The sequence below is a fragment of the Chenopodium album genome, chromosome 3 (assembly GCF_948465745.1).
Source record: "Chenopodium album chromosome 3, dcCheAlbu1.1, whole genome shotgun sequence".
Classification (NCBI taxonomy): Eukaryota; Viridiplantae; Streptophyta; class Magnoliopsida; order Caryophyllales; family Amaranthaceae; genus Chenopodium; species Chenopodium album.
In genome coordinates this window covers 2,007,295-2,019,373 of record NC_137836.1, presented here as the reverse complement: position 1 = coordinate 2,019,373, position 12,079 = coordinate 2,007,295, and the positions used below count along the sequence as shown (strand labels likewise).

Genomic DNA, 12,079 nt, shown 5'->3' with positions numbered 1-12,079 from the left:
TTTCTTCTTTCCTCAATTGTATCCTCATCCTCACTACCTATAGGTGTATGAATTTCATCATCTGACTCAGAAACAAATCCCCCCTCAGCAGTTCTTTCAACTAAGCTACCCCCTTCTTGTTGTGCAGAAAGATTTCCCCTACCAGCTTCTTGCTGAAGTTTATGTGCTAATTCAATCACACTCTCATTGAAACCCCTAACTCTCGCTCTCCCTGGCTTCCTGTTGCTCATCATCACTGCTGTCTATATCAAACACATCAGGATCTTTTAACAGCTCTAGGTCATTGGTCTCTCCATCATCCTGACCAGATCCAAAGTTTGCTTCATATATTTCATAATCACCCAGCCAATCCTCTTCTTCACAATCAACTAATTTCTCCTTATTCAAATAGTCTTCTTCACACTCCTCTTCATAATCAGTATCCCATTGATGCTCATCATCCACTACAAAGTCCTTATCACCCTCATCATCTCCCTCTTCATCACCTGATTCAGCCACCCCCCACAACAAGGTATCTAATGGGATAGGACTGTTTGGTCTGTTATCCTCCCACTCATAATCATCAGGAACAGCAGACCTGATAAAATTGGATGGAGATGCAGATTTGGTTTTTAGCTAAAATTGGGGATCTGGTTCTTCAATAGGGTTTTCTGGTGGATGGGAAGTGACTGGGGTTGATACACAGGGGACAAGATTATCTTTTTGAGCTGGGTGTACTTCAATGTTGACTATGGGAGTGGGGACCAGCTTAGTCGTTGCTTCAATATTCAAACTAGGGGAAGAAATCTTATCTCCTACATCAACTAGTTTCTGGGTCAGTGTACTACCTCTCCTAGGAATCATTTTTTGGGCTTACTGGGCTTACCAGGCTTCCATCCATGGGTATATATGGGCTGGCTTACTGCATTGGATCCACTTTGGGATTGGACTATAAAATCAGGCTCAACATCATCATGCAAAACATACAAATCTACTTGCCTACTGTAAGCAATCACATCAGCCATTGTTTTGAACTGAGCATCACTACACAAATTCCTCAACCCTTCCCCAAATTCAAGTCCAGACAACAAATAATACAGTATGTAATTATCTCCATAATCACCACATTTAGCAATTAGTTCTTCCATAAGACCAGCACAACTCTTCATTTCCAATGTTAAAGGTTCTATACTGCCCTCCCAAATATACCCACACACCATTTTTACCCAAATTAAACTTACCCCCATGGTAGATTTTCAGGCATAAATCACCCATAACAACAATTATATTCACTTAAAGGAAGATTAAACTACAATATGAAACTAATCAACCACTTTAATCGTTCCAATTATTCAAAATAGTTCAAATTGCTAAATTAGGGTTTCACGATTTACCTTAATCAATGCAAATCGCAAATCCTCAGCCCAATTTCACTTCCTCCTTCAAAGACAAAACCTTTACGACCTTCGAATTACAAAAACATGGACTTTTTGAAGCTTTTGTAAAGTTTGAAAATGGTGTTCGCTTTTTTCAGGGAAAAACCGTTGAAGAAGAAGATAATTTCGACAGGAGGCCTTAACTTTTTGGGAGGGAAAGAAAAAGGTTTACTTGTTTAACAGGTAGCAAGTATTTTGGATCTGTAGGAGAAGGAGGGGTGCAAAGGTTGGATTTTTGTGGGATTAATTAAAGGTTGGATTTTTTTTTGTCAGACCACGAAAAGGTTGGATTTTTAGTTTCCATTTTTCCTTTAATAAATGAGACATGTGATTTTAACTAATGAATGAACATGCTTAATTGATTTTAGTCAATGGTTAATTAATTTTATTTGTTAAATTGAGTGACAACGTGAAAGTGAACAACGTGCCTATAATATACAATAATCTCGACAGGCTGCACAGTTTTCTAACCCTGATCTCGCCTTAAGGCTCGATGTTGTCATTGATCATGCGTCTTACGTCTCACCACTTACGACTTAAGAGAACTCCTAGTGTGTCACTCCAAATTGGAGGAAAAGTACTTGGAATAATTTAGAAGGTCCTTGTCAAAAAAAAAAAAAAAAAAATTAGAAGGTCAAGTTTCATAAATATTAACGAATTAACATTTTTTTATTGAAAGTAATAAATTAAGTCAATGTAAAATATTTCCTAAAAAAAAAAAAAGTCAATGTATAATATCACTAACATGCTATTCTTTATAATTTTATAATGCATTTTAGACGTATGTATTTATTGATGGTTAAATTAAAATGCATGCTGCACAGAAAACCTTTAAATACAATGTTATATAAAACTATATTTTGAAATGGACGAAATGTATAACTTTTTACACAACTCAATAAAACTTTTTATGCGTTAAGGGTTAAGGTATGATATAAAGATGTAACTTTGCTTAACCATTCACAACTCTCCTAATATAATCCAATCTATTGAGCAACGCCTCTAGGATATTCGCTAGGATGCTAGATTATTACGGAGTACATCTTAATTTGACCATTTTTCTTAACAAATTGGTAATACATCAATCGTACCACTCGTAACAGAATTCTTACCATACATAGTCGAAGATCAGCTAGATTTTAAACAAAATGATACTACACTAGCTAATACGAAGTATAATAGACCCTTATAAATTACTACTTTTTTTTTTTTTTTTTTTTTTTTGTGTTTTATCCGGTTCACTCTTTGGGCTAATCCGGATTCGGGGATCGGTTTTGGGTGGTTAGGTTCCAATGCCTTCTCAATTGTTGTTGCGGGAGATCGAACACAGGTTCTCTCTACCAAGTGTAGTCTCAATCACCACTACACCAACAACTAATAGTTATAAATTACCACTTGCACGTACATACAAGTTGATGACTATGTAACTAATTTACATTAAATTAAAAAGTTTATAATAAATAAAGAAACAATAACAAAATTAAAAAAAGACTTGGAACCTCGTATGATATATGCATATGATGCTATATAAATAGGCGTGCAATAGTTCAACAGTTTTGCAGGTTATGCTCTTAATTAATTACAAAAATGGGGTGTAAAATTCAAGCAGAAGAAATTGTTATGAGACCTCTTGCTCATTTTCCTTCAGACATTTGGGGTGACAACTTGGTCACCTTTACACTTGAAGACAATTTGGTATATCATTCTTTTCAATTTTCCCCCTCATTTAGATAATTATTTCTACGTAAAATGATGAATCTTTATACTACCTCGAATTTTGTTGTTCGTTTATGGTTTAAGTTTATAATTTTGTTACTCTATGCTATTTGTGTATGTAATATTGCAATAATAATCATATGTTTGATGAAGATGTACTAATTAAAGATAATGAAAAAAATGTGTAACGTAATTTAACTTTGCTTATTTTCATCCTTCATTAGCATACCACGAGGGATTCAATAGATCCACATCCGATCCAATCCCAACCCCCCTTCTTTTTAAAAAATTAAAAAACACTTCTCTTGTTTCTAAATACCTATAGCAGTTTAACTTTCTCATACATTAATTTGTGTATTAAGTTGTTTTTTTTTTTTTGATAAAATTAAATTGGTCTCAACACCCTAAAGTCCTAACTATAGTTTGGCCGCTGCAGTCAACACCTTGTTTTATGACTAGTAGTTAGGATACTACCAACTATTGATTTCGGTACAGTGCATACCATTAATAGGTATTTTTGGGCACTAAAACCAAGACGAATCTGGTAATTAAAGGGTACTTGATGGCACTCGTTGCACCTTAATCAATAGTTGATTAGTTGGTGGTGTTTTAGCTACTAGTCAAAGTTTGGGGTGTTGGTTGCACCTAAGCTATATTATAGGGTGTTGAGGCCAATTCTACCCTTTTGTTTTTTTGGTAAAATGGAGCTGATTAATTAATAGTTAAAGAAGTTTTACGGACTACTGCTTAGCTGTTATGGCTTCCAAATGTATCCATTAGCAAGTGTTGCAATCAACTGTATGTAATAGTGTATGTTTAGGAATGGCAATGGATTGGATTTGGGTCGGATGTGGCTAAATCCGAATCCAGTCCGTTTAATAAGTGGACCCTGGACTCGGATCCGAATCCGAAAAATCCGAGTCCGAATCAGATTCGACTTGTAATTTTCGGATCCGAATTCGGTCCGTTTATATGGACCTCCGAAATTATCCGATTTTTTTTTTTGTAATGTCATATACCTATAATTGCTTGTATATTGTCATACCAATTAAAGTATAAATATAACATATTTAAATTATAAACTAAGTTACATAACAAAATTTTGCTACAAAACAAACAAATAATTCTCCAAAGTTATAGAGCATATGTTTATACTCTCGGATCGGACTTGGATCGGACTCCGTCGGACTTTGCGTAGGGTCCAAGTCTGATCCACCTCCTATTCGGATTCGGATCTATTTTATCGGATTCGGACTAATTTTAAACTGATTCGAAACGGCCGGATTTTTTCCTTCGGAACGGATCGGATTCGAATCGAACTCGGATTAAATTGCCATCCCTATGTTGTTGTAAATTGTAATACTTGTGTTGTTGTTTCATGTCTAGAGGATGGAGAAGTACGCTAGAGAAATTGAACCGTTGAAGGAGGAAGTACAAATGATGCTGGCTATGGATGATCCTTTTGATGTTGTGAAGAAGATGAACTTGATTGATGCAGTAGAACGTCTTGGAATTTCCTATCACTTTGAAAATGAAATTGAAGAGCTCTTGGGCCATATTTTCAAAGAATTTGCTACTAAAAATTTCAACATCGACTATGATCTATATAACACTGCGTCACAATTTCGCATATTTAGGCAACATGGTTACGAAATACCTTGTGGTAAGAGAGATTAAAATCACGGATAAATAAAACTTTATGATTATTAAAATAACTTGTTTATTGCAACTCAATTTTATTGATTAAAATTGATTTACTCTTATCAAAGTTTAAGCTGCATTATATTCACCTGGTCTTCATTAACATGAATTTACTGTTCTTAAACTTTTTTATTTAAACTTATCTAAATTTATTAGCTGTCTATTAAACGAATTTAAAATTACCTATTTTTGTTAAAATAATTAAATATAATAAGGTGAATAAAGTAAGACTTTAGATTATGAAATAATTATTTGATATCATATATGGTGTTTTTCTCTTAAGTTGAATATTGATTTTTACTAAAAAAGAAGTCATTTTATTGATTAGATTGAATATTGATGAATGAAATTAATTTTTACTAAATGCTTTGGCTATAAGTTCATGAAAATAACAAAGCTTTACTATAGAATTTGAAGCTAAACCCAACAATCTTATAATGGGGTATATCACAAAATACATTTATCAAATGATATTTTTGTAAATAAATTAATAATTTTTATTATTAAATGTGGGTCTTATATGTATATTGACTTTGTTTATACGGAAATGTCATGCTTACTTTGTTTATATATTTATGGAATTGCCATAAATAATTTTTATTTGTCATGACTCATTCACGAGTATAAAAATGATAAACGTAGTGAGGCTTCCTTGCCTCCTGATAAGGATGAACATAATATGTGGTTGGTGCACCCGAAAAGAACATAGGTATATTTAAAAGAATATGTGCGAAAAAAGAACATTATAGGTATTTATAAAGAATGCGAAGTTTGATTATTATGTTCTTTGAGTTTGAACTATATGTTCTTTACATTATACAATATGTTCTTTAATGTATGTACATAAATAAAAAAAATAAAAAAAAAAAAAAAAAAAAAATCACCTGAGTAACCAAGAAAAAGAACATGTCCTTTTTGTAAAGACTTTATGTTCTTTGGCTAGAGGTGATCAAAGTTAGACCGGCCCGGCCCGATTTTGGACGGGTATTGGGCATAATTTTTTCGCCCCAAAAATCGGGTCGGACCCAGCCCGTATATTTAATTTTTTGGCGGGTTTGGGAATGCGTTTTTATGCATTTTAGTTGATTTTTTTTACTCTACCCGAAAAACCCGCACTACCAGACCATTTTGGGGGGGTTTGGGCACAAGAACTCAACCTAAAACTTGGCCCGACCCGATAAGTGAGTTGGTTTTTTAATCTTGGCCCGGCCCGCCCAATGCTCACCTCTATATTTGTCAAACACAAACATTTTCTTTTATGTCAAATATAATGTTTTTTTTTCAAACACGTTCAACCACTCGAGTAATCCTGAAAAATAACACGTTCTTTTTGTAAAGACTTAATGTTCTTTGTAATGTCATGTTCTTGTCTAACACAAACATGTTCTTTTGTCAACCACAGGTATGTTCTTTTTCAAACACTAGAATGTTTTTTTTTTTGCCCATATATATTCTTTAAACTATGTCTAATGTTTTTTCCGGGTGCACCATATATACTATTAAAGCGTGAATTTTAAAAAACATACTTAAAAAACCCAAAATTTTCCAAAATAAATTAAGGAAATTTTGCGAAAAACCACCTTTTAAATCTTATTTTTTGCATTATAACCACCTTTTTAAAAAAAAATGTTGCAAAAGACCACCAAGTTTAAAATTTTTGTTGCAAATTACCACCATTTCAATGTAAAACAATTGAAAAATTTGGCTTAAAAAGTGGTATTTTGCAACAAAAATTTTAAAATTGGTGATATTTTGCAACTTTTTTTTAAAAGGTGGTTATACGCAAATAACAAGATTTAAAAGGTAGTTTTATTGCAAAATTAATGAATTTACTTATATGGCTCCAAAATGAGCAACATTACTTGAATCATTAGTTGGTGATAATATAAGTTCTACTATTTGCACAATCGCACATGCATACACACAAAGAACCCTTAGCCTTTTTTTAGGTAATAATATGATTTATAATAAATTGCAGATGTATTCAAAAAGTTTACTAATGGTGATGGCAAGATGAAAGAATCCCTAAGGACTGATATAAAGGCGATGGTGAGCTTGTACGAAGCCGGAAACTTAAGGGTACATGGTGAACTTATCCTAGACGAAGCTTTCGCTTTCGCTACCGATGCCCTTAAATCAAGTGCATCATTCTCTGAGCAAGCTCGCCATGCATTGAAGCAAGTATTGCATTTTGGCATTCAAAGGGTGGTGAGTCGCCATTTCATTTCCTTCTACGAAGAAGATGAAACTCGAAACGAAACAGTTCTAAGGCTTGCAAAGATTGATTTCAATCGGGTGCAGTTGTTACATCGACAAGAATTGGCCGAAATCCTCGAGTAAGTTAATTAAGTATTCCCTTTGTTATTATTTAAGTGTCTCAGTTTCACCGGCACACGGGTTAATAGATAACTTTGATTAATGATATACTCATATATCTTTAATTAGGAAAATTAGATAATTACCACTTACTATAGTTCACATTTTAGTAATTACCACCTATAATTATCTTTATTTTATTTTACCACCAATAATTTTCTAAAATATAAAAAATTACCGCTTGTTAGCTCAAAGCTTCTTGTATGACGTCACTTAAGCCCCACCCCTTACTTTTCTCTCTTCTTTTTCCATCTTCTTATGATTTTCCCTTCTTTATTCATCAAATTTGGGCACAAATCTAAAATTGATATATGAAAGATAAAATTAGGATTTCAAAATAAAATCATTCTTAGCTTCTTGCTTCAATACTCAAATGTAATCAAGGAAAATGTATGTTTTGTTGTTTTACGCTTTTGTAAACTTAAATTAAGGGTTTTGAAATGAAATTAGTGTTTGGTATCAAATAGGCCTAGGATTTGATTTATGTGAGGCATTTGGAGAAGTTAACTCAAAATTTGTGAATTTTAGATTATGATTACCAAAATTATGGTTGTCGTTGATGTTAAATTTACCAAAAGCAATAAAAGAAAACACACATTTTACCTAGATTTTTGTCCAACATGCATGAGTATGAAAGCAATAATTCCCCCTCCCCCCCAAATTGTTGTCTATGTTGTTCTTTTTTGGTCTAGCTAGTGTTCTTTTATAGTGAAATTACAAATTGAATGATAATTTTTGAAAAAAATATTACCCAAAAAAATTGAAACCGAAAGAGGAGAGAGAGAGGGCAATGTGAATCTAACTTGTGAGGAGAAAATGGTGGATTAGCATCACCTAAGGGAATTAAAGAAGAAAGAAAATGGAATTAACGAATAGAGAAGGAGAAATCGAGACGAAAAGGGAAAAAAGGAAGGAAATTATAGGGTATGACGTCATGCATGAATATGAGGAATGTCCTTTTAAGTAGACCTTTTTGTGACAAATGTCCTTTTGTAAAAAAAGGTTGTCACAAAAAGGTGACACAAAAGGTCCTTATATCATGTTTGGGTTGTTAGGAGGGTTCTTTGACTATTTTCCGGTGTTGACTTATTTATTTTCTGGCCAAAAAAAGTCACATCTAAGTTTCCTTTTTTCCCCTCCTCTTTTCCCTCGTTTTCCCCTTTCTTCCCACTATTAAACCCTAATTTTTGAAACAATTAACATCAAAACTTCAATTGTAATCCCATAAATTAAAATTGAAGGTTATTCAAAGTAATTCAAGGCTAATCCTCCCCACAATGAGGGAAAACAGAGAAAAAAAAAAAGGGGGAACTTAATAAGACACGTGCTTTACACGTGGCTATTTTTGGCCTGAAAAAGAAAAGTCAACGCCAAAAAATGGTCAAAGGACTCTCTCCACAACCCAAACACAATATAAGGATCTTTTATGCCACCTTTTTTTATAAAAAGACCTTCCTCACAAAAAGATCTACTTAAAAAGGACCTCCTCACAAATTTTCCTAAAATTTACGATTTTGAATAATTGTTGGTGGCAAAATAAAATAAAAATAATTGTATGCGGTAATTACTAAAACGTAAACTATAGTAGGTGTTAATCATCAAATTTCCCCTTTAATTATCAATAAATATAAATTACAAACAAGTTGCACCAAAAAAAAAAAAAAAAAAATATTTGGAAACTATATGCTTTGAAATGATAGATTCTAACAAGTATTCATTCATTATATTTTATCTTACGTATAGAATACAAACATTGGTCAAATTGGTGCATGTAAATAATGTTAATACTAATCAACTACTTAATTATTTTCCAATACTTCCATGTATCTTATTCCCTATAGTAATTTATTTAATAGTTTTTTGGTGCATTAATGTTAGTTATACAAAGTGGTGGATCTTTATTTATTTATTTTATTATTATTATTTTATTTTATTTGGTACAAAGTGTGGATCTTAGTGATTCTTAGTTGTAAGTTTTTACTTTGTGTTGCAAATTTTGCATGACTAATCTATATGTGGTGCTACCGTGCTAGTACAAATGACGTGATAATTCTAAATTATCTTAATATTTCACTCTGATTATTTATTTCTCAGGTGGGGGTGCAAATTAGAATTGAAAAAGAAGTTTACTTATGCAAGGCACAGAAGTGTAGAATGCCACTTTTGGTCAATAGCAATGTACTATGAACCTCAATATTCTCTAGCCAGAATGCTATTTACAAAGTTTTTCCGAGTCACTTCCATATTAGATGATACATATGATGCTTATGGAACATTCGAGGAACTCGAGCTTCTAACAGAAGCATTTGAAAGGTACTTGTAGTCGTAGATTTTATGCAAAACTAAATTGTTCATTAATATGATAATATATATATATATATAGGAAATTTTGTCAAAACTACCTATTATACTCAAGAATTTGCGAGAAACTACCTATTAAAAAAAATGTTGTAATTTACTACCTATTTTTTGAAAAATGTTGTAATTTACTACCTGTTGCCGGATTTTGAAGTTTGACCATATTTCTCCGGCGTTGACTTAGGCACTTGCTACTCACGTGAGACTTAATGTTCATTTTTTTCCCAAATTGAACTGAACTGAACTGAACTGAATTTCAACGGAAGAGAACAGGCCCTTAGTCATGTTGCGTAATTTTTTAAGGAAAGATATAAGAAGTTAGGTTAGTCTTCACTCAAAACTACAACCCAACCTATTTTAATAAGTTAAAAAAAATGAAAATTTACTAGCTAAAAAATGATCAATATCTTGGTGAAATTGCATGAAATGACTTAGGGTCTGTTCTTATTAACTGAACTCAGCTGAACTGAACTGAACTGAACTGAACTGAACTGAACTGAGCTGAACTGAACTGAATTTCAACGTATGAGAACAGACCCTTAAAGAAGCAATATAGGGCCGGTTCACTTCAGCTTAATTTCAGTTCAGTTCAGCTCCAATCAGTTCAGTTCAGTTCAACTCCAATCAATTCAGTTTAGTTTAGTTTAGCTCCTAATTTCCTTCTCTCACAAAATATCCAATCCAGCTCTATTCAATTCAGTCGGTTTAGTTCAGCTTCAATCAGTTCAGTTTGGTCCAGCTCAGTTCAGTAAATGTGAACAAACGCCCATAATCTACTGCTCTATATTATCCTTTTACATACATTTTAGAATTATATATATTTGATATCTTATTGCACCTAAAATACTTTTTAAAACATTATATTGTAAAATAGGAGGAGCAAGCTAGAGGTCATGTTGCTTCGGGAGTGGAAAGCTACATGAAAGACTACAAAATGAGTAGGGAAGAAGTGGTACAAATATTTAAGAAAATGATAGAAGATTCATGGAAAGAATTGAATGAAGAGATCTTAAGCAAGCCTAACCCAAGTGATAATGGTGATCTCCCAAAGCCAGTTCTTCAACGTGTTCTCAACCTCGCCCGTGTGTTGGATTCCCTTTACAAGGTCGTCGATGGATACACTCATTCGGCTAAAATCATCAAGGAAGACGACATAATTTCTACCTATGCTCAATCTGTTTCTATTTAAAGAAATTGAACAACCTTCGCTTATCACCAAATAAAGTTTCTAATAATTTCTAATATATCATGAATTAGGTACCACAACTTTTAGAAACAATCTCTCTAATGGTTTAGACTAGCTATATGGAAGATCCATGCTATTGTTTTATCCAAACTTAACGCTAGCTGCTTTGACATTGTTTGTTAATGTTGGTAATCTAATTATATGTTGGTATATTATTAAGAGAGTCTCGAGGGCAATGATGTAGAACAGATTTGATCCCAAGTAGTCTTGAGAGTGGGTATTAGATATCATCTCCAAGAACTTAACTTAGTTGACATCCACTGAAAATGTTGTTGTTACTTGTTAGCTAGTGAGATAATTATTGTGTGCTTATAAATGTTTAAGTATCATTTAAAAAAGAATTTTTTTTTTTTTTTTTTTTTTTTTTTTTTTGGAAACAAAAGAAGTTGTGATTTGTTTATCAATAATATATTAATCATTAAGTATTAATATTTCTATCCATAATATCATTGATTATACTTTAATTTTAGGCAATAATGAAGAAGCTAGCAATCTTTCCAAATGAGTTCAAATAAATTTTGATTAAACTTATAAATTTATGATGAGACGGGCATCGCCCGAGCCAATACTAGGTTTTTTGTATAATTTTTTTGAAAGGAAAGGAATACTAGTTATTGTAGTTAAGCTATTAAAAATCTAAACATAAATCAATAATAATAATAATAATAATAATAATAATAATAATAATAATAATAATAATAATAATTTCTTGATTGAATTAAAGTCCCTTGCTTAGGGTGAGTACGAGTCCTTAAGCTAGGGTTGAGAGTTGTTCGTGAGTTTTAGTGCGTTTTTCACAGAAATTAATACGATTTCCCCTAAATCTTATACAAAGATTGTCAATTTCTTGATATGGAAGACGAATTAATTGAAGGTTGGAAGAAATTATACCTCACCGAGGAGGAAACATCCGTTATTGGAGGCGATTTGGAGGAGGTTCATGATGAGAGTGCTCAGGCTCAAATATCTCTATCCCTCATAGGCAGATTGCTTACGATTCGACCTTTCAATATTGAAGCATTGAAGCGCACCCTCACCTCAATCTGGAAACTAAAGGAAGGTATGGTTGTTCGCGTTGTCGAAACGAACCTCTTTGTTTTTCAATTTTACTGTGAGGATGATAAAGAACGAGTGATGGAGGGTAGACCCTGGACTTTTGACAACCAAGTTCTACTACTTAAAGAGATGGAAGGTGATAAACAGCCTTCTGAAATCAATTTTATTCGATGCCCTTTCTGGATTCACTTAATGGACGTTCCCTTTAGTA

At 32.8% G+C, this 12,079-nt stretch overlaps 1 protein-coding gene across 1 annotated transcript; it reads left to right on the top strand.

The window, feature by feature from the left end:
• Nucleotides 1–3,002: 3,002 nt before the first annotated feature.
• Nucleotides 3,003–10,755, top strand: LOC145622232 (valerianol synthase TPS1G-like). The gene is made up of 5 exons (XM_081676389.1): nucleotides 3,003–3,110; nucleotides 4,518–4,794; nucleotides 6,811–7,168; nucleotides 9,303–9,521; nucleotides 10,509–10,755. The coding sequence occupies exons 1-5, from the start codon at nucleotides 3,003–3,005 to the stop codon at nucleotides 10,753–10,755; spliced, it is 1,209 nt and encodes a 402-aa protein (XP_081532515.1).
• The last annotated feature ends 1,324 nt before the right edge of the window (nucleotides 10,756–12,079 follow it).

What these genes read in the sequence shown, in the direction of transcription:
- LOC145622232 (XM_081676389.1), top strand. Translation starts at nt 3,003, where the DNA reads ATGGGGTGTAAAATTCAAGCAGAAGAAATTGTTATGAGACCTCTTGCT. An exon ending in TTACACTTGAAGACAATTTG is followed by an intron (nt 3,111 to 4,517) that starts GTATATCATTCT and finishes TTTCATGTCTAG; the next exon opens with AGGATGGAGAAGTACGCTAG. An exon ending in GAATTGGCCGAAATCCTCGA is followed by an intron (nt 7,169 to 9,302) that starts GTAAGTTAATTA and finishes TTTATTTCTCAG; the next exon opens with GTGGGGGTGCAAATTAGAAT.